Here is a 21394-nt window from a genome sequence, read left to right on the forward strand (position 1 = left end):
CAAGTCCAGCACTTGTCGATGCTGAATGATGGTTTAATCACTCTATAAGTGTAGGCAATAGAATTCTCCTACCACCGGTTGTTGTGAGCTGGAGCTCCAATAGGGAGCTGAACAGCTAGACCTGATGAACCCAGGTAATAAACATGTCTTACGGCGAGTAGATGTTGTATAGGTGTGGCACGAGGTATATTATGTGAATATGACATCAAGTCTATGCTGCTTGATGTTTTGCACCGTTGACTAGATACATTACATACACCTGGATAGTGACGACCAATAGACCTACTAAAAACAACAAGCATCCTGACCATACTTGACCCTATTGTTAGGTATCATTATTCTCGAGATATCATAGTCTACACTTTGTAAAACTTCACCGTTATGTGTCATCCCCGGCTTGAAGATCACACCATCGCAAGTCGTGACAGTCGTAAGTTGAGAGTGAGCGGATATCATAACGCAGCAAACAACCACATCGACACAATCAAGTAACAACAAAGTGAAGATCTCCCGAGAGCATCAAACTAACCGAAGACGACATGACTCCTTCGACTCATGATTACGAAGAGAGTATAAACGTGTAATTGGCATGGCCTCCGCCAAATGACGATATCCTCATCCACCCCCATCTACCGGCATGTGACGACGACAATGTAAACAACATACCTACCTCCACCCCTTCCCCAAATCTTAATGACGCCCAAAAGTGGATTTCCCCCCTTTCCCTGAACAAAGAACCGCCTCAACTCGGCTGTCGTTCGGTCTGTTTTCGCGCAATTGACCTGCCTGGCCTACCAAAAAACCAGGGACACTGTCCAGTAATAAGCTACGTGTGGTGACGTCATACCCTCCCCCGGGGCTTCATAACCAACCCCATTGCCGCTCCCATCCAATTGACAACCACTCAATTGCAAGCAAGCAAAGCAACAGCAGGAAATAATCCCTCTCCTTTTTTCCCAATAAAGAGCTCTTTTCAACGTTCTCTCCTTTCCGCGTTGATACAACCACCACAAGCAACAACCTCAATTCCACCACCTCTACGACAACCACAAACCCATCCACCAAAATGCTCTCCCTCCGCCGCATCACCACCTCCCCCACCATCACCTCCCTCCCCCGCCGCGCCCTTTCCACCACCCCCCTCCGATCCCTCAAGGAGTCTAACAGCGGTACGTTTTTCCATCCTCCCCCATTCCCACCCCCTACTCCCCATTCCCACCCCCTACTCCACCACTGACTTGCCCGTGCTCGCCAGCCGACCCCTCCCCCCAAAACTTCGACCACCACAAACAAGACTCCCTCTCCAAGCAAAAATCCGGCAAAGGCCACTGGAAGCCCGAGCTCGCCTCCAACAGCGAAGAAGCCGTAAAGGCCGACCGCAGCTCCGGCTCCTCCTCCATCAAGGACCTCCAGGAAAAGACCAAAAAGGCGGCCGAGGAGAACGCCAAAGCCGGTACCAGTATGGATGATGGCCTTTCGAAACATATTCAGTGAACACACAAGAGGCTGAGACAAATTGTTGCGTTTTGCTTTTAGACTAACATATTGATTTTTCGTCCTTCGCACCAAACCCCCAACGCGCGCGCAGCATGGCTTTTGCAGAAAGAAAAAAGGGTGGTGAAAACAGGGGAGAAGAAGAAGAAGATGGGGGATGGGATGTGGGGAAGAAAGATTGTACATAATGCATAGGGGGTTGGCTTGGAATCGCGGCAAAGCATGAATGAATGGGAAAGAAGAAGATGGAGGAAGAGAGAGAGCGTCAATAGAATGATTGACAACTGAGAAGCATCTTTGTCACACATGGTCATTATGAACACTGTTGAAATATGTACTCATCGAATTAAACTATCAACACACATGGTTTTTTACATCCCTAAGTAAAAATCCGCAATCTCCCATCAACTCTTCCTTTCGCTCACAAGTCCCAGAAACCACTTAACCATACCCTTGATAATATCAACTCCCATAATAGCACACACCCATCGCAATCTCAAGATATCCATGACAAATAACTCGCTCACACTTACTCTCAGTTAAGAGTTTGTGTCTTGCAAGTCCAACGCAAAAAAGAAAAAAAACCACAAAATACGGGTATCTCACAACTCCATCCATCACCTTTTCACCTCCCACCCCCACCCCTCCATTTGTAATGGCCCCGTCCCCTCGGTCTCCCCCTCCCACGACCTCTCCCCCGTCCAGCAGTGGCACTGCCCCGTCCAGCTGATCCGGCTGTCCCTGCTCCCCTCCCAGCCAAACCAACCATCCCCCCTCGTCTCCCACCCCTCGTCGCCGTGCTAACAACCTGCTTCACGGCAGGAATATCCTCATCATCTGAATCCGAGTCATCACTGTCGCTCGGGTCAAGCGGATCCCTTCCCCTGCCTGGCTGCTCCTCCGACTCTAATTCCGATTCACTCTCCGACGCTGACCGAGATTCAGACTGTGATTCATTTCCATCGTCGTGGTCGTGATCGTCAAACTCGGAGCCCTCTTCATCCGAGGAAACGAGCCTGACGATCGTCGGACCTGTTGGCTTCGGTGGTGAAGGCGGCGGCGAAGGGGAGTGGTACGGTGACGGTGAGGGTTCGTGTGGTGGGGAGTGCGCCGGTGTAAGAGACGCTTCTCTAGCGGGAGATGGCGAAGGCGAAGGCGAAACATCATGGGCAGGTGTAGGTTCTCTCTTCGGCTCTGGTGTCTGCGTCTTCAAAATAACTGTCGGTTCCCTAGGCACATCCCGAACTGGAGACGGGCTAGGCATAAACGTATCCATAGGCTCCATGTAATCCTGCATCGAGGGGCTAGGGCTGGCTCGAGGACTCGAAGCCTCCGACACGGCCTCTTCAGCCGCGTTCGGATCAAAGTCTGCGTCCGCCATATCGATATCAGAATCTTGAGCTGGTGTTGCCTTGGATCTGCCTCTTGTGGCTCTCGTTGGCCTCTGGGGTTCCTTGTCCGCCATGGTCGTTGTAGGGGTGTCGACATCACGGGAGACAGACCGGGAAGCAGCTTGCCCAACCGGTGTGCTATCCTGCGCAGCCTTCGACTTCCTTGACGCAATCTTGAACTTCTTGCCCTTAGCCTTCATTCGATCCGCCATGGACATGAACGGTGAGCCTGCAGCAGGACCCGAAGCACCAGCTGAAGGGCCTCGCTGCGCATTCTTTGGCGGTCTGCCTCTTCTCTTGGGCGCATTCACAGGCGTGAAACCTCCCCGAGACTGAGGTCGTGGCTCGATGGGTTCTCCGTCTTTATCAAACCCATCCAAAGCCCCAGCCAGTTGCGCATCCACGTCACTATCACTATCATCGCTGACCTGAACAGGCAATGTCCGATCACGTGGCGGTTTCCTGGTGGGCTTCGGGTGCCCAGAAGGCGTCTGCTCAGCCGACCCTCCTGCGGGCATAGACTTGCGAGGACCCGGAGGCCGACCACGTCTCTTGCCAGTTCCAGTTACAGCGGCATTTCCAGAACCAGGTGGAGCAGGAGATCTAGTAGCGGACTTACTAGCACCGGCGGCACCGCCCACAATCGCCAAAATCGCCGCGGACGCAAGATCAAGAGGATCCTTGGTCGCATCGGCAGGGTTATAGTCCTTGAGAGGTTGAGGCCTCTGCGAACGCGGGATGAGAATCTCGTTAAACTCCTCCTCGCCATTCTCATCCAGCAAGTATGATATCTTGGGTCGCGCGTGGCGAAGAGCAGGCCGATTCGGCGAGTAGGCACGAGGCTCTTCTCCCTCCTGGGCTGGGCCATCTGGAACATCGGCATTCGGTGGAGCTTGAACAGCAGGAGCTTCCCCTTCGGTAGGAGTGCCGTCAGCCGGGGCACCAACCATGGTGACATCACCAAACAGAGCCGGGTCCATGTTGTTAAGTGCATCCGCTTGACCATCACGGGTATTAGTCGTCTTGGCCTTCTTCTTGCTGTGTGACCTAGGTCCTCTAAAATCCGGGTCATCGTCCTCCTCCAAACGAGCACGACGCTTGGCCACGCGAAGCTGCTTCTTGAGATATTCGGCCGGCTCGGGCTCGTCGTCGAGCGCCATCAAGCTCTCGACTGAAGGTTGCTGATAGGGGTCGAACAGAATCTTGTCCTCGCTGTCGTCCTGCTCGTAGTAGCCCATGCCCAAGCCGCGTTCGGGTCCAAGTCCTGAAGGATCAGGGTAGGCAGACTGGTCCTCAACAATAGACATGTCGGCGACCTCGGCAGGTCCGGTATGTCCATTTTGATGTGGCGGATGTTCCCCTGAAACACCAAGTACCGCAGGCTGTTCGCCATAACCACCGTTGACCAAAACCTGCTGTAATGCCGCCTCTTCCAGGCTGTCAGCCAAAGCTCCATCAGGTAACTGTAGCACATCGTTTTCGAGCTGGGACGACTTTGCTTTTTCAGCATCGGCGGCCTCTCTGAGTCTCTGCATCCTTTTGCTCGACAGAGCTCGCGTCTCATCGCCAGCGTTCTTCAACCACGACAGGTTGTGGATCTTGAAGTCGATAAGAAGCTCGACACTACGATCGTCAGCGATGGGCCGAGTGTCGTGTCCTAAGAGTGTCTTCTTAGGAATATAGGGAACACCGTTCTTGGCCTTGCGGCAGGCACCGCAGTTGCATATGCCGAGACACTTTGGGCACTGCCATCTCTCATTCTGCATTACTTCCTGTGGCATCTGGTCAAAGGCACGGTAGAGGACACCATAGCAATATGCGTCATTGCAGCCCTGGTTGGAGCAGAAGGCCAACTTGTAGGTGTAGTCCTTGTGTTGGCACACATGGCAGCGATAGACGTCGCCCTTCTTCGCGTTCCTCCCGCCCCTTCTCTTCTTCTTTGGCCGACCATTTTCGTCTACTTCAACCTCCGAGTCCTCAGCAGGTTCCTTTGGCTTGTCAACCTTGCTGATATCTTTCCATGGGCGTCTCCGGAGTTGTTCTTGACAAAGCTGAGCAACCGTCTTCTTGCCGTATCGCTTGCGTGCAAGCTCGAGCGGCAACGGGGAGGTGTTGATATCGACATATCCGTCATGTTTGATAATGAGCGCGCGCCAGTCCTCGTATTTCTCAACCAAATCCTGCCAGTGCCACTGCTCACACCAAGTGAGGTTGGAAATACATAGGCATGACCGGCCCATGACGTAGCACTCCATGCAGATATCATAAGTATCCTCGTCACCACCAACAAGCTGGCGAACACAGTGCTTGCAGGTCAGGAACCGGTTGAAGATGTTGGCGCGGCAGTAGGAGCAGGTGACACAGGAGTCAAATTCGATATACTCGACTTCCTTTTCTTTCGTCCCGAATATCTCGTCTACCAGGACTCGGGTGAAGAGCTCAAAGAGAGCCTTGAAGTCACCAGTCAACTGCTTCGTGCGAGACGAGTTCTTGATCAAGTCTTGCCCGAACCCAAGCAACCCAGTCTCAGACGTCCTTTCCATGTCCGTCAATAGTTTCGAGTATTTTTCGAGAGTGTAGTAGATAATGGCCTTGTTCTTGTACTGCTCATCGCGGCAGACAAGACGGGCTTTCGGTAGCGCTTCCTCCAGGGCCATCTTGAGTGTCTCCACGGTCGTCCTGTTCCAGGCAACTTTGATGGTCCGGGTCCCACGATTCCATACTTGATGGGGCGCTAAGGGGGGCACGAGAACGAAGTCTCCAGCTTTCTGCTCCACGATATAAACCGGAAAGGTGGCCTTCTTCCAAGCGTTGATTTGCGCAAAGTGCTTCTCGATTTCAATGTCATGACCAAGCATCGACAGGAAGTATTCCCTGACAACTTCCCGGTCTTTTGATTCCGTCATGAACCAAATGGAGCTTCCGGGCTTCTCGCCATTTTCATCGCCTGAAGCATCCACCATGATATTCTGACCCAAACTGGCGCACATTTCTCGATGCGCCGGGGTGTAGGTACCCTCATGACCAATATAACACATCAGATTCTGGGCGCGCATCGGCTCGGGCAAGCTGCTCATCAAATCTCCTGCCGGCGCAATGGACTTGGTGCCTTCGTTGAACATGTCAAAGTCGTCGTCACTTTGCCCCATAGGACTCCGTTCGTCGACGTTCTCGTTCATGTAAAAGAGGTTGGGTGGAATGACCTTCTTTTGAAGGTACTCGTGCCATTCTGGTGGGCAGTCGATGTCTTTAAGGTAGAGTCGCTGTCGTCGTTCGTCGCGAAAGTTCTCGGGCGTCCACTGATTTGTCAACTGTTTCATGGAGCGCAGGTAGTGACCAGTGGTCATGGGAATGTCGCATTGACCGACAATGTCGCGAACGTTTTCCTCTGTTATTCAAGAATATTAGTAAATGATAAGAGGTAAAGCGCAAGTCAACCTACGTTTCTTATTGTACATCTCCTCCAACCACTTGGGACCAAAAAGGTCCTTGGGAAGTCGCCTGTTCCATTTCTCAATAACCAGTGGCTTCCCACCAAGTACCACATGAAGAACAACAAGCTTCTCAAACTCTTGAGGACCGATATTTTGAATCTGAGCAGCCGTGATACGAGCTACCCATTGAAAGTTTGGTGTTCTGTCAACGAGCGTGGGCAAATCGAGATCCGGCGGGATAGGGTCGAACTTTGCCTGGGGATGCTGAGCTGTCGGCATCGCGACGGCGGGTGAAGCGACCTAGACAGCGGTTGCTGGCAGTCGCATTGTATTGTCGTGTTCTTGATGAGATGTCTCGATGGAGAGAGGGCCAGCTACATGTCGCTCGAATATGCTGCCGCAGCATAGATGGCAAAGTTAACCACATGCGCAATCGCCGTCGCGTCGAACGCGATTCTTTGTGATTTCGCCGCGCCGGCTGAATTGAGCATGGAGGGGACTAGGATTCGTAATTGACAAGCAAAAGGCTGAGGTGGGGCAAATGCAGCTTGCAGCCAATCAACCGTCAGTTTGGCCCAAGAGCTGTCAGCCAGTTTGTGTGGCTCAGAAATTTGACAAGGCTGAGACTGGTTCACATGCATGTGTGTATGTGTAAGGAAGTGTCGGTGGGAAGGTCGGGATTTTGAGGAAAAGAGGAATTGTATGATGAAGCAAGAAGGTTTTATTTGAGGAGAGGAAACTAGAGGCTATCTACGAGAAATACCTTCTGTTGGTTGCCTGGTACTCGAAAGTCTATTATAAACGGAAGGCGCCAGCGCACAGGTGAGTGAGTTTCGGCTTCATGAAGAGAAAGCCACCCGGGGTTCATATGAAATAAACAACATCTGACATGTCACTAGATCCAATCGATCACCAAATATCATCAGCCTTACCATGTCAGCATGTCACCGGCTCCTCCGGCTGCCTGCTTCGAGGCGAGCACTATCAACTACCAAAACCACAAGCAAACCATGGCTCCCCTCTCAGTCATATACCCGTCTCTCACCAACACCACGACCTCTCTCCCTCCAGCTCTCGACTCCCAGGTCCCTCATAGCCTACCACACAACCTCTAAACTTCTAACTCAGACCACAACCACTCCAGCTCCCTCCCCCCCACCACAAATCTACACCCCCCCCTCAACCGGCCTCCTCTCCCTCCTCCCCCCTAGCTGGGTCCCCTACGCAGAACTAATCCGCCTCGACAAGCCCGCCGGAACCTACTACCTCTACCTCCCCTGCCTCTTCTCCACCCTCCTCGCCGCCCCCCTCTCCCACTCCCCCCCCTCAACCGTCCTCACCTACTCCCTCCTCTTCCTCTCCGGCGCAATCATCATGCGCGGAGCAGGCTGCACAATAAACGACCTCTGGGACCGCAACCTTGACCCGCACGTAACCCGCACCCGCCTCCGCCCCATCGCCCGCCGCGCCATAACCCCCCTCAACGCCCTCCTCTTCACCGGCGCCCAGCTCCTCACCGGCCTCGCCATCCTCCTCCAATTCCCCACCTCCTGCTTCTACTACGCCACCCCCTCTCTCCTCCTCGTCACCCTCTACCCCTTGGCAAAAAGAGTAACCTACTATCCCCAGTTCGTCCTCGGACTCACCTTCTCCTGGGGCGCCATCCTAGGTTTCCCCGCTCTGGGCGTGGATCTCCTATCCAACACCGCAGCCTTGACCGCAGCAGGTCTCTTATACGGGAGTAATGTTGCTTGGACGGTCTTGTACGACATGATCTACGCCCATCAGGACATCAAGGATGATGCCAAGGCCGGCATCAAGAGTATTGCGCTCAAGCACGACAAGGAGACCAAGCAGGTTCTTACCGGGTTGGCGGTCGTGCAAGTTGCCTTGTTGGCGGGAGCCGGAGTTGCCACGGGGGCGGGTCCGGCGTTCTTCATGGGGGGTTGCGGTGGTGCAGCCGCTACGCTGGGCTTCATGATCAAGAGGGTCAACTTGAAGAGCGTCAAGGATTGCTGGTGGTGGTTTGTGAACGGGTGCTGGATCACGGGAGGTGCCATCAGCTTGGGGTTGGGGGCGGACTATTTGGTTAGGTATTATTCGGAGGACGAGAAAGCAGTTGAGAGGGAGGAACAGTAGGTCAATGTTCGATGCCACAGAGGAAGCTTGACAGCAAAGAGTCAAAGTAGAGCACCCGATCTTGTACGATATTACAACTCATATAAAGTCCGGCACATAAAGAAGTGGAGGAACAACACCCAACCTGGAAGCTTTAATAGGTACAGAACCTCCCTAAGCCACTGTCCAGAGAGAGGCAAGACATAAAATAGCACTCAATCCAACCAAGAGAGACAGACCACAAAGATGAGGAGGGCACTCGGCGTGATTTTATTCGGACTCGTAATGATATTCATGTAACCATTATCTCCAGCATAGAGCAGTCCGAGGGCTCTTTGCCTAAAAGATGTAAGCTTCCCAAATGACGCCATTCCCATAAAATCATCTTGGCCGGTCGGATCGTCGTGGTTCGGTGTGAAATGATCTCTTATTCTTCGGACCAAACCTACCCCGTGAGAGCCCAGATTCCCCCAACCCGAAAATGGTATGCTGATGAAAACAAGCCTCGCAGACTCCTCATGCCAACCCTTGTACCACTTTTTGTCTTGAGAGTGCCCCGCACTTAAGATCTGGGCTTCTCCTTCTTCTCCTTCCAGAGAGCGAGGAGACCGACACCGGAAACCTTGACGACTGTAGTTGGGGGGTTAGATGTGAAACGCAAAAAGCTTGATGTGGTGGCGAAGACATACCCTTGAAGCGAACACCGGGAATATCACCCTTGGCCTTGCCCTTGCGACCGAAACCGGCGAGGAGAACCTCGTCGTTCTCATCAACGAAGTTCAAGCAACCATCGTTGGGGACGAAAGCGGTGACCTTCTTGCCGTTCTTGATGAGCTGGACACGGACACACTTTCTGATAGCCTACATCACCACCACAGTCAGTCGGTTTGTTCGTCGGGTGTTCGAGAATCGGTTTCAATCGATGCTGTGTATTCGGGGAAGACATACAGAGTTGGGCTGCTTGGCCTCAACGCCGACCTTTTCAAGGACAATGCCCTTGGCGTGGGAAGAACCACCGAAGGGGCTGTTATTCCACCACTGTTAGCTTTCGGTGTTCGAGAGATCGGGAGTGTCGATTTTATTCGGGATTCGTTGCTAACCTGGACTTGAAAGCAGTACCGAGGGCACGCTTCTTGTAGTGAAGATCGGCCCAGCGCTGCTCGCGACGGTTGTTGCGCAGCTTGCGCGCCGCGTTAAGACCACGAGGCTTTCCACCAGACATATTTGCTAGACGTCGAGAGAGTTGATGTTAGTTGACCTGGTAGACTTTGATGGGATCTCGCAATTGCTGATGAGATGTGGATTGCAATGGTAGCGGGGCGGGGCGTACGTACCGACTTGTTGATTGACGCTGGACTCTGAGGTTCGTGATGGGCGGAAAGTGTCACCGAAATTTTGGACCGTCAGCCGAGTTTCGCAGTAGGGCGTGAAAACCCTACCTTTGGATTGGGCGGTGGGCTGTTTCTGCCTGAGGCACCGGCCCCGCTAGGAAAAGTGTGGGGAGGCGAACTTGGAGGTGGCCAGTGCGCCCTTTTGATCAGCACGGGCCTTCACCTGTGGCTTGGCAGAGCTGGAAGCTCATCTTGTCGTTGAACTTTATCATCACCGCCATCAACATATTCACTTTCACAGAGCTTCATCATATCTGTCGTTTCGAATACCTTCAAGACATGTAGCAATGTCTCAACCAAACAGAACGCCCCTCAAACTCCGCGACCCACCGCCATCCCTCTTCCTGCACCCCTCAGCAGCTCCATCCCACGCTTCACTCACCAACACTCAACCCCAACCCTCTTCCTCTCACCCACCACCACCACCAGGCAGCTCCCGCCCCGGGTCCTCCCTCCTCCGCACCCCACCAGAACCCTTCAACTCCCCAGGTGTCACCTCGATAGCCTCCCTAACATCCCCTGCAACAATCAACACCACCGCCGCCGCCCCCGGCTTAGGAGGTCTTGCCTCCCCCTTACAACCTGGCCGCAATGCCGGCGGGTTAGGCATCACCAACCTCCCCCTTCTCCCCAGGCAAGAGTCCACCCGCGCAACTGATAGGACAGATGCCCTATGGGCAGAGATGCAAGCCACCCTCGAGGAAGTCGAACTCTCGGCCAGCGGCGGCACGCGCGTGTTTGGACCTGACCACGAGAGGAAGCTTGACGAGCTGAGGATGGCGCAGATTGCGCTTGCTCAGGCGTGGGCGAGGAGTGAGGCTGATGAGGCGATCGAGCTCGCTAAGCCGGGGGAGACTACGGCTGCTGCTACGAGTGCTGGGGGGCCGGGGACTCAAGGTGAGGGGGCGAATACGGAAGGGGGGAAGAGTACAGTTGGAACAGGGAGTGTCCCTCCTGGTGCTAGGCCGGGGAGTAGGAGGGGAGGTGGGATGGAGGAGGAGACGGATGTGGATATTTTACTTGCGAGGAAGAGGAGGGAGGCGAATGATAGGTATTTTCAGAGGGTGAATCAGGGGGTGCTGGATGTGGTTGCGAAGTTGGAGGAGGTGGCTACGGCGATGAGGGCGGTAGAGTTGGAGAGTAAGGAGATTTGGGGGGATGGGGAAGGAGAGAGTGTTGCTGGGAGTTCAAAGAGTTAATTGTTTCTTTACGCTATGTTTGGGAGAGATATTGTGGGCTTGATTGGAGTTCAAGATACAGACATGTTTTGGAGTTTCGACAGGACACACAGCATGTTCGGCGTATTCAGCATTGCTAGGCGTTGAGGGAATATACCTGGTACCACATCGTGGTTCGGGAAAAGTAATACAAGGCGTCATACTCCTTTCTATGGTTTCTATGTCTTGGGAATCATCAATATCAAGCTCAGTTGTGGTCAGCGGGTTCTTCAATGATGTCAATTTGTCAACCGGCAGGCAGGGATGTGCATCACCTCTTGAGCGCAAGTGGCTTGGCATCGAGTTGGTGAAGACCCCAGTCATCGGCCGTGGGGGTGGTGAGAGCTTAGACTCGCTTGAAAAAAAAGTTTATATTGACCTTGTGAATGAGGGGAAGATATCAGGCAAAGAGTTGTAGAGATCGGATCCAGCATTTGTTGAGGATATATGAGACGTCTTCAACAACTACGAGACGTGCCGAAGACTGGACCTCTGGACCAGTTCCACGTGTGATGGATTCCTCGGGATGTCCCACCATTCTCACCGAAAGCGCCGGTTTGCCTCGACTCCACTCGCTGTCATTCTTCCGCTTTGCCGGTCGGCTTGTGTTGGGGCCTGCTGATTCGCAGCACGAATGGAAGCTCGTCCGAAGACACCTCCAGGGACCTCGGCGGACAGGAGTTGCGACGTCAGTTGTCACTGGGCTGGGCTCAGTGCCGGACATCTGCAGCATGGCAGCATGCCAATGTGTGTGGCCTCAGAGGTTCATAAAGATGGGAATAGGAACCTGGAATGCTATTGCAAAAGATACCCATCTGAGAATGCCCTCAAACAAAGCGCCGCCACACTGAACCGTTGCTTCCAGCCTAGGTGGTCCTATTCTAGATTGAAATCGCTACGGCGCCTGCAGCCCCCAGAATTTAGAACCCTGTATACCTGGAGCGCGCTGTAACGTGCGTCAATTGTCGCAAACCTTGTTCCTTGTATTTTCTTTGCCTGCCCGCCGCCCGCCGCGGCCCCAGCCTGTTCCTGTCCCGTCTCGGGGGACGGTATCCTAACCCACCTCAAAATTTCCGGCGGCCAGCCTCTCGATCTTTTCGACAACTCTCCGCTCTGTCTACACACCCAGTTCCGGCCTCTGGTCAACTTGTCCTTTCTTTACCTTCTTCTCCCGCTTCTTTCCCTCCCGACTCCTACTCCGTCCTCGGATTTCAGGCCAGTTCTAGCTTCCGCCCACCTCTTTTTTTAACCAGTCACCGAAACCGGACCAGCAACACCGACAAGATGGGATACATCGACGACGAGGTCAAGCGTCTCCAGAGCGTCATTGCCAACCTGGAGGGCAGAGTCCAGGCTCTCGAGACCAAGCAGTTTGGTCCCAGCTCCCAGAAGAAGACTGTCGAGGAGGTCCGCGCCATTCTGATCGGTCCTCCCGGTGCTGGTATGTTGATGATGTTGCTTTCGCAATGTTGGGAAACCCCAAACCAGTGACTGACCGCCGCATCTGCACACCACAGGCAAGGGAACACAAGCGCCCAGACTTAAGGAGAAGTTCAACTGCTGCCATCTTGTAAGCCAATTGGCCCTCGATCTACCCTACCAACCCGAGTCCGGTTCGCTGACCACAGCATCGTCCGACGACAGGCCACCGGTGACATGCTCCGGTCCCAGGTTGCCAAGAAGACCCCCCTCGGCCAAGCGGCTAAGAAGATCATGGATGCCGGCGGTCTCGTCTCTGACGAGATTGTCATTGGCATGATCAAGGAGGAGCTCGACAACAACAAGGAGTGCAAGGGCGGGTATGTTTTTATGCCTCAAACGTGGCAGAGTTGTTCCCGAGACAGACCCTGACATGTGACACACTGCAGCTTCATCCTTGACGGTTTCCCCCGCACCGTCCCCCAGGCCGAGGGTCTCGACAAGATGCTCTGCGAGCGCAACCAGACCCTCCAGCACGCCGTCGAGCTCAAGATCGACGACGAGCTCCTCGTAGCGCGCATCACCGGCCGTCTGGTCCACCCGGCCTCGGGCCGCAGCTACCACGTCAAGTTCAACCCTCCCAAGAAGGAGATGACCGACGACATCACGGGCGAGCCATTGATCCAACGCTCCGACGACAACGCCGACGCTCTCAAGAAGCGCCTCGAGACCTACCACAAGCAGACCACCCCTGTGGTCAACTACTACCAGAAGACGGGCATCTGGAAGGCCATTGACGCCTCCCAGGAGCCCGGCCAGGTCTGGAAGAGCCTGCTGGCCATCTTTGACGGCGACAAGTCCAAGGCTAGCAAGGCTGGCAGCACCATCCTCAGCAAGCTCACCCACAGCTCTTAGACGGGCGATAGTGGGGTGGGTTCCGGGGATAGGAAGTGCGGTAGCAGCGGTGGTGGTAAGGAAGAAGAGGAAAACAACATGGAGAAACAGGATGCCTAGAAGTCAGCCGATTGTAAAGAAGAAAGCGAGCGGCTCGACTACTTGCTGTTTCTGAGCGGGTGCCACTAAAGTTCCCGTGTTTATATGAGGGAGCAGGTTTACTGCTTCTCTGCTGTTGGAGTTGAGTGATCCCAGTTGGAATCTGGGAGGGATAAAAAGAGGGGGGTGGTGGATTCGGTATATACCCGGATTGTTCAACAAACCAACCAGCATCATTTTTTTTCTCCTTTGCCCTTTACCATTGAACCTCCCTAGGTACCTACCTACCTATCCTCGAGATTCACACAAAATCAGAACAAAATTTCAAAGCAGAAGCGAAGTAGCGAGCGAGAATGTGTAATGAAATGGAATGAGGGTGGAAAAAAGGGACAAAAAGCGTGGCCATGCTTACACAATGTATTATCACGACCATGTAGAAGAAGAAACCAAAAACCGTTATCAACTTTTCATTCGCTGCGATGGAAAACGTAAAGCGAGCCGAAAAACAAACCTACCCGGTACCCAAAGCTTCACAATGGTCATGTCTAGCTAGTAGCCTGTCAAAGAGTCTGAACTAGATCAGCTCATGACCAGGTTTTGTCATGACAGTAACCTATGAGGAAGTATTCCATCTTCCTTGTGCATCTGTCGTCGACTTTCAACACAGCTTCCCTCGAACTTCTCGCGCCCAGTAGACGTAACAACGTGCCTCAATGGCTTGACCAAAAGTTGTCTACACAGATGCCATGATCGACGAGTATCACCCCTGCCTATATACCAAGGATGTGAATCTCTAATGTAACTCCCATCCCACAAAATACTCCCTTCCACACAAACCCAGGTTAACCCCCTCCCCGCCAGCAAAAGGGCTCTCTACCAAAGTTAGCCCTACCAAACAAACAGTCTGCCATATAAAATCCCACCTCCTAGCCGAATCCTCGCAACCCAGCCTTCAAACCAAGTGCCTAAACCCCCAAAACCCAAGACCATATATACCAATCAAAAAAACCAAACACACTCCCGCCCTGACCCTGTCCATCCTCTTCTTCCTCTCCCTCCTCTTCAGCACGTACAGCGACACTCTACGACAGAGTGGACACCTAAAGGTGATTTCCAGCCAGGGAAGGATACACTTCTCTGCGTTTATACAACCGTCAACCCACCGTTTAGACATACCATTCTTTGGTCAAAACTCACTGTGAAATATATGTCCACATTCAAGCCTAACCAACCCCCGAAGCTTAGCCTCAAAACATATAGCACACGGATCCCCTTTTTGTTGTCCCCGAGGGCCCCGGGGTCTGAATCGATTGCGTCTGTTATCAACGACGGGAGGGTCATCAGGTGTACAATCAATATCGTATATTATCAGCAGGAGGTGAAAGAGTATAAAAGCGAAGAATAGCTTGACAAGTTCTCCATATTGGGGTGTGAATGGTTCGGGTGTGTTGTTGACGACGACGGGAGGGACATCAGCTGTGCAATAAGCCACGACTATTCTCACCAGGAGGTAGAGGGAGTATATAAGGGATGAGTAGCTCGACAAGTTCTTCATTTTGGGGTGTTATGGTGGTGGTTGCTTGGTGGTGAACTCGTGGCATGTACAGCAAGGAGATAAAGTCTTCTTGTGTGCAAGACGAACTTTCATGATTGGTGGCTGAAGAGAAGCTTAATGATTTTGGCAGTTGGAAGCTCGCGGCAAAGATAGACTTTTTGAGGCTTTTCATCTGGGAAATAAATCTTCCACATACTCTTTTTTTAAGCACACTCCTCCGCTTGACAGAACCTATTCTCTGTCAGTACACCCGCCCATCTACTACATCGACCACTTCATCATCCATCACCACCCTTCACCCAACCCCAACCCCATATGACATCAAGCGCACTCAAAATGAGTTCACCCCCCCGCCTCCCCCCCCAATCTCACTTTCACAACCACACCCTCACAACCATCCCCTTCGGATATGAAACCCGCCAAAAAAATCTTCAACTTCCCCCTCCCTCCAGATTCAGGAAGATGTTTGATCTGTTTAGACAAAATCACACACTCCCAATGGGACCGCGAAACCGTCATCAGCTGCGGGTGCTGGTTCCATGGTATGTCCCCTCACTCACAAGCACTCTCACAACCAACCACTAACACCTTTCTTACCAGAGGAATGCTTCAGCCGCGCGCTCGCCAGACAACAAGAACCAAAGACATGCCCTCACTGCCGCAAAGTCATGAACCCCCTATGGCTCCTCCACTGCCTTGTACCAAGCTATATCCGACAGACCCATATGTGTTCTCACCACACATGTCCAAAGCCGCCGGTACCCGACCATCACATTGACTTTTTGCGGAAGAACCCGACGCCGACACTCCTCAACCGAGCCCCTCAGGAACGAATAGCGCAACAGAGGGGGATATCCCAAGTGCTGGGCAGGAGGAAAGCGAGAACTGATTCAATACTCAAGAGAAAGGACAAAGTCATGAAATGTTGAGTCTCCTCGGCTTAATATGGCTGAGCGAAGGCGGGCATCTAGGCCATGCAAAGAATAGGCGCTGAATGGCAATAAGAATCGAGTCGGTACAAATACCCAGCTAGATAATATCGTCAACTCGTATGGCCTCTTTGAACAAACCACGTGCCTCCGGTTTTGGTTCGACGATGCTTCGTGATTATCCTGGAGAGAAAAAGCAGAGGGGCTTTTGCGACTCTCCATCTGGAGAAAACCCTGATATCGTCCACTAGATCCTTTCCCGTGAGGAAAAAGGTTTGTCGTGAGCAGCTGGTCACTTATCAAGCCCCCTCGCCTTGATAAACCTCTTAATATTATCCCTCACAACCAAATCCTCATACTGCTCATGGCAGTCATAAAACGAGATGATCTCCTGTGTGCAGTCAATCATCCCCTCAATATCGATATTGCTCTCCGCAAGCCAGTTTGTAAACCGCTGCATTTTGGCAATCTTGGGGTCAGTGGGGTTGGACCCGTCCCCGAGCTCTCTACCCCCCTGAGAGGAGAAGTTTCCCCCAGCGAAGGACCCTTGAGGAGTCAGGTTTGGCGTTCCCGGTCCGCTGTTGCCTCCCATCGCCGCCGCCCGGGCTTGTGATTGTGCTTGGGCATGTGCTAGAGCATTAGCCGCCATTACCAACCCTCCACTGTTCCCCGCGGCATTGGCTCCTCCAGCTGCGTTTTGGCGATTGTAACATGTTATCGCCAGCAAGATGGCTGTCAGGCCGATGATGTGCGGTGGGTATAGAAGGGGGAGGTCGGTCATGTAGTGGTCGTTGATGGCCTGCCATGCCGCTTGTGACTCCTCTGGCGTTAGATTGAATTCCCCTTGGAGTTGGGTCAGTGTGCGGTAGGGCTGGTGGACGATCAACTGGGAGCTCATCTCGGAGATGAGAAAGAACTCGCACTCGCCCAGTTTCGAGGTGTCTTGACCATGGAAGGTTTCTGGCCATAGACCTCTAGCTTCTTGGACGATGAGCCGGATGTGCTGTGGGCATTCCTCCATTTTGCAGGCGAGGTAAAGGGCGGTGGCTACGAGAAGGTAGGGGTTCGTACGGCGGATCTCGACGCGGGTGTAGAATCGTTTGAGGTAGACTTGAGCAGTTGCCAGTGCTTGTTGACGTACACCGAGGCGCTTGGCAAGACGGTTGAACTCTATGGTTGGAGATGCTGTTAGCCACCCATGACATTGACGATGATCCAAGAAGAAGAAGAAGGGCATACGTTGGTTTAAGTAGATATTAATGTGACGCAATTGCGGCAGGGGATACATGTGGACAAGATTCGGGTCCTCATCCTCGAGCTTCTGTCGCATCGCAGCCAGCTCCTCCTTGGTAAACTGCCAGTACCGCCGCTGGGTCGATTCCCAGTAATTGGCCGCCATGTTTGATGTTGTAAAAGAGCCATCTGCCCGCAGCTTCTGAGGCTTGTATCACCGAAAAACAAATAAGGCTGTCATCGGAAGTGTGGATCTCTGGGAAGCCGTTTGCTGGCAACAGATGATGGTGTAATTATTGTTCTTTTTAAGCAGGGGTTGCTGTATTGACAGGCCGCATCTTATCGCGTTGCCCGATCGCGCGAGGCTACCGACTATCAGCGGCCTGGCCGAGGCTGGCCAATGAGTGGACAAGTAAAAGGATGACGCGCGTGGACCAGAGTGGGGTAAGAGTGACAAACAGCTTCTTGGCTTCCAGGTCACGAGGTACCTCTTAACAGTTTTCTTGGCCAGCGCGGGGATGTTGCGGGCAAGCAGCTTGTAAAAAGGAGGTCAAAGTACGTAACAACTGGTCTTGGCTGTTTAGAAGAAAGTTCTATTGAATATTGCGTTTTGTATATAAAGAGCCTCTGCTCAGCTGAGCGAGTTGATGGAAGGTACCTTGACTCAAATATAGATATCTGATATCTAGGTTGTAATCTCGTGCTCAATTCATTGGACACCTGCTTTCGGCCCGCCTTTTGGTTTCTGCCGCTGTCCACCCCCCCTTGCGGATCCCGAACACCCCAAGATTTCCCGGCAACAACAGCCTCGAAGCTGTGGAAGAAGAGGGTCGCTCTATATTTTCCGATTCTTATCGCAACCGCCATGCAACAACCAGACAGTCGGAGCTGAACCTTCAAGCGTCGATCACTTTTTGGGCCGTTTCTCTCTCCTACGATGACCTGCCGTTAGCCTTGGCTCAAACACTGTCTCAACCCGTTGACATTTAAACGACTGTTGATCTATTTTTATCACTGGCCTTGGGTGCTGGGGAATTTCCCTCATACGTCATAAGCGCGACTCGAACTACCCGCTGTCATTGCTAGCTACCGCTCCTAAACCTTGCGCCTGATACTGCCATATACGATTCGATACGATCTCCCCCGCGATTGCGACTACTGCATGTCGAAACGCCCTCGTCGCGGCCGAAGAACCACATACGATGAGATAGTGGGGGTGCGGGAATGAAGGTTTCTGATGTTGTTTCGAAACTGGAGGTAGAGATGGCGGAGTCGCAGAACCAGCGCGACAAGCGCGTGGAGGACCTATGGCAGAAGCTCGATCCCGCTGGACACGGGGAGCTTGACTACAAGGGGCTGCAAAAAGGGTTACAGAGGATAGACCACCGTGAGAGCGCTTCCCCCCTGGTCTGGGGATTTTTGGTTCTTGCTTACACAGTTGGGTGTACAGCCATGAAAAACGCCGAGCATATGCTCAAGGAGATCATCAAGGCCGTGGACTCAAATGGGGATGGAAAGATTCAGTATGAAGGTGGGTTTCTACGCTGTCCCAGGACTTGGTGGAAATGAAGGAGGCTGAAATGATGCGCAACTAGAATTTCGAACTTTCGTCGAGACGGCGGAAAAGCAGCTTAGTCTGCTTTTCAAGGCTATCGATCGCGATCAGGACGGCCGGCTCGACAAGAAGGAGCTGCAGACGGCCTTTCGGCGTGCCGGCCTGTCAGTGCCCTCGAGGAGGTTGGCCAACTTTTTTGACGAAATAGACATGAACAACGACGGGTTCATCAGTTTTGACGAGTGGAGGTACGTTATTTCCTATTGTTATTTACTCGGTCTTGTTGCTGTTGGCCCCCTTTTTTGCCGATTTCATGTGCCACCCTTGGACAAGACTGGGGCGACCCACCCACTGTGGATTTTGCTTTTTCATCGAGATTCTTCACTTCAATTCCCGATTGTCGCTTTGGGTTTTTTTTTTTCCTTGGGCGGCTTCTTTAAAGTCAAGTAATTCTGTTTCCTGTTATTTCGTGGCAGCACACTGCTCAAAATTCTGTGGCTGGAGCTTGAGCTGGTGACATTCATCGGAAGAGCAACCTCTGGGCTAGGCAGAATTTGGTGGCAGGTGCCATTCATATTCACTACGTAAATCGCGGGGCACATGAATGGGAGCAACATGAGCTTGATCAAGGCCTCAATTCACTTCAGACGCTAACAACTTTTAAAGAGACTTTCTTCTGTTCATGCCCACCCACCACCACAACTCCCCGCTCGAGGCTGTTTTATCGTTTTACTCTTCGATCGTTACCGTCAATGCAGAGGGAGACTCGCTGGTTAGTGATGACACTTTAGAGGGTTTAGGTACGACGGGATTCCTCTTTCAAGCTCTCTTTGGTTCACTTTTGAGGATTGTCAACCCCGAGGGAACCGCCATCAAGTACACACAGAGGCCTTCGCCAGAGACGACGGTCGTCGCCGAACCTGAAGTGCCTGCTTCACCACACGCCCCGCAACACTACCACAAACCGCAACCTCGCTCACAGTTAGAGTCGCAATTACACCACCAGAAACAACATCTAACCCCCGATCACGAGAACGAGCCAGGATCCGATATGGCTCTCTCATCCGCTGCAGTTGGCGTTCGCTACGGCGGCGCTGCCAGCTCGGCTCAGCAAATGATCATGCCGAGCACCACCAACCAGCCAATGCCATATTACGAGTCTTACGAGGACGGGCCCGAGGATATTTCTGTCATGGCCGAGGAGGTCTCAGAGGAGGTGCAAACGAAACTGACAGATTTACTACCTGAACCAGGTTACTTCCTCGCTGGCGCCGTCTCTGGTGGTGTCTCACGAACAGCTACCGCTCCTCTGGACCGCTTGAAGGTCTATCTCCTCGTGAACACAAAGAATGTCGATAATCCGGTACTCACCGCCGCCAAGAGCGGCCGGCCGTTTGCTGCCTTGCGAAATGCTGGTGGCCCGATCATCGACGCGATGGTAACCTTGTGGAAAACAGGTGGCTTCCGCACCTTCTTTGCAGGTGAGCAAATCTCATATTTCTTTCTGCTTGGACAACACGCTAACAAGCTTGCAGGAAACGGTTTGAATGTTGTCAAAATCATGCCGGAGTCTGCCATTCGGGTAAGTAGCTGTCAAACTACCAAAGCTAAGCTCATCGAGTATTGACCATTTTGCAGTTTGGTTCGTATGAAGCGTCTAAGCGCTTCTTGGCAGCCTACGAAGGCCATGACGACCCGACTCAGATCAGCACAGTTTCCAAATTCGTTGCTGGTGGCATTGGCGGAATGACAGCCCAGTTCTGCGTCTACCCTGTTGATACTCTCAAGTTCAGGCTCCAATGCGAGACAGTTCAGGGCGGCTTGCAGGGCAATGCTCTGCTCTTCAAAACGGCCAAGACAATGTGGGCGGACGGCGGACTTCGCGCAGCGTACCGTGGCCTCGGGCTAGGTCTCATCGGCATGTTTCCGTACAGCGCCATCGATATCGGCACATTCGAGTTTTTGAAGAAGAAGTACATCAAGACCATGGCCAAATACTATGGAATCCATGAGGAGGACGCCAAGATCGGAAACGTCGCCACTGCTGTTCTTGGAGCGTCTTCCGGAGCCCTTGGCGCGACTATGGTGTACCCTCTGAACGTTCTTCGCACCCGATTGCAAACCCAGGGAACAGCCATGCACCCGCCGACTTACACAGGCATCGTCGACGTCGCCACGAGGACAGTCAAGAATGAAGGGGTTCGCGGATTGTACAAGGGCTTGACGCCCAACATCCTCAAGGTGGCCCCCGCGCTCAGCATCACTTGGGTGTGCTACGAAAACATGAAGAAGCTCTTGAAGCTTAATTAGTCGACAAGATCGACCACCAAAAAGTACATAAGGGGAAGTAGAGGGAAGTTAGGGAGGCATATCGAGTTGTTTATGGGGAAAACGAGCGAAATTTCAGCATCATCTTGGCGTCTGGATAGGAGAAGGATAATCTTGGGCTGATTGAGCTTTTTGCTGGCTACATTGCCACGGCGTTTGGGATGCTCTTTGCACCGGAGATACCACATTAGAGAGAAGGCGAAAGAAGGGGAAGCTTGTGAATCAAGATCATAGACGATGTTTGTCGACTGGTGAGATCAGAACCGCTCACGGCATCACAATACAAGAGAATAATTGTCAACACGCCGGGCTGACGAGGCTCGTTCTTTGGAGTGTA

The 21394-nt window shown here is 52.8% G+C and overlaps 8 protein-coding genes across 8 annotated transcripts; 5 read left to right on the top strand and 3 right to left on the bottom strand.

Moving 5' to 3' along the window:
- Positions 1–623: 623 nt before the first annotated feature.
- QC762_305330 (uncharacterized protein) lies at positions 624–1816 on the top strand. The gene is made up of 3 exons (XM_062888828.1): positions 624–1169; positions 1256–1459; positions 1537–1816. The coding sequence occupies exons 1-3, from the start codon at positions 1067–1069 to the stop codon at positions 1539–1541; spliced, it is 312 nt and encodes a 103-aa protein (XP_062744745.1). The 5' UTR covers positions 624–1066; the 3' UTR covers positions 1542–1816.
- Positions 1817–1980: 164 nt separating this feature from the next.
- On the bottom strand, positions 1981–7004 carry QC762_305340 (uncharacterized protein). The gene is made up of 2 exons (XM_062888829.1): positions 6328–7004; positions 1981–6273 (listed from the first exon to the last, which is right to left on the bottom strand). The coding sequence occupies exons 1-2, from the start codon at positions 6596–6598 to the stop codon at positions 2120–2122; spliced, it is 4425 nt and encodes a 1474-aa protein (XP_062744746.1). The 5' UTR covers positions 6599–7004; the 3' UTR covers positions 1981–2119.
- On the top strand, positions 6955–8526 carry COQ2 (Para-hydroxybenzoate--polyprenyltransferase, mitochondrial precursor (PHB:polyprenyltransferase); the record flags this gene model as incomplete). Its single annotated transcript, XM_062888830.1, has 3 exons — positions 6955–6960; positions 7038–7141; positions 7219–8526. 3 exons carry the CDS (start codon positions 6955–6957, stop codon positions 8456–8458), a joined length of 1350 nt encoding a protein of 449 aa, XP_062744747.1. The 3' UTR covers positions 8459–8526.
- Positions 8527–8545: 19 nt separating this feature from the next.
- Positions 8546–9889, bottom strand: rps23 (ribosomal protein S23). Its single transcript, XM_062888831.1, has 5 exons — positions 9772–9889; positions 9538–9664; positions 9386–9461; positions 9127–9298; positions 8546–9067 (listed from the first exon to the last, which is right to left on the bottom strand). Exons 2-5 carry the CDS (start codon positions 9657–9659, stop codon positions 9000–9002), a joined length of 438 nt encoding a protein of 145 aa, XP_062744748.1. The 5' UTR covers positions 9660–9664; positions 9772–9889; the 3' UTR covers positions 8546–8999.
- A 142-nt stretch (positions 9890–10031) lies between these two features.
- On the top strand, positions 10032–11027 carry QC762_305370 (uncharacterized protein; the record flags this gene model as incomplete). Its single annotated transcript, XM_062888832.1, has 1 exon — positions 10032–11027. The coding sequence occupies exon 1, from the start codon at positions 10116–10118 to the stop codon at positions 11025–11027; it is 912 nt and encodes a 303-aa protein (XP_062744749.1). The 5' UTR covers positions 10032–10115.
- Positions 11028–12329: 1302 nt separating this feature from the next.
- ADK1 (adenylate kinase) lies at positions 12330–13883 on the top strand (the record flags this gene model as incomplete). The annotated part of the gene is made up of 4 exons (XM_062888833.1): positions 12330–12486; positions 12563–12615; positions 12690–12844; positions 12914–13883. The coding sequence occupies 4 exons, from the start codon at positions 12330–12332 to the stop codon at positions 13377–13379; spliced, it is 831 nt and encodes a 276-aa protein (XP_062744750.1). The 3' UTR covers positions 13380–13883.
- Positions 13884–14837: 954 nt separating this feature from the next.
- SSN8 (RNA polymerase II holoenzyme cyclin-like subunit) lies at positions 14838–17838 on the bottom strand. Its single transcript, XM_062888834.1, has 3 exons — positions 17181–17838; positions 15209–17111; positions 14838–15125 (listed from the first exon to the last, which is right to left on the bottom strand). Exons 1-2 carry the CDS (start codon positions 17338–17340, stop codon positions 16234–16236), a joined length of 1038 nt encoding a protein of 345 aa, XP_062744751.1. The 5' UTR covers positions 17341–17838; the 3' UTR covers positions 14838–15125; positions 15209–16233.
- QC762_305400 (uncharacterized protein) lies at positions 17789–21362 on the top strand. The gene is made up of 6 exons (XM_062888835.1): positions 17789–18561; positions 18625–18705; positions 18770–18977; positions 19396–20210; positions 20265–20311; positions 20368–21362. Exons 1-6 carry the CDS (start codon positions 18399–18401, stop codon positions 21037–21039), a joined length of 1986 nt encoding a protein of 661 aa, XP_062744752.1. The 5' UTR covers positions 17789–18398; the 3' UTR covers positions 21040–21362.
- The last annotated feature ends 32 nt before the right edge of the window (positions 21363–21394 follow it).

Source organism: Podospora pseudocomata, chromosome 3 (assembly GCF_035222375.1).
Source record: "Podospora pseudocomata strain CBS 415.72m chromosome 3, whole genome shotgun sequence".
In the NCBI taxonomy this organism is placed as follows: domain Eukaryota; kingdom Fungi; phylum Ascomycota; class Sordariomycetes; order Sordariales; family Podosporaceae; genus Podospora; species Podospora pseudocomata.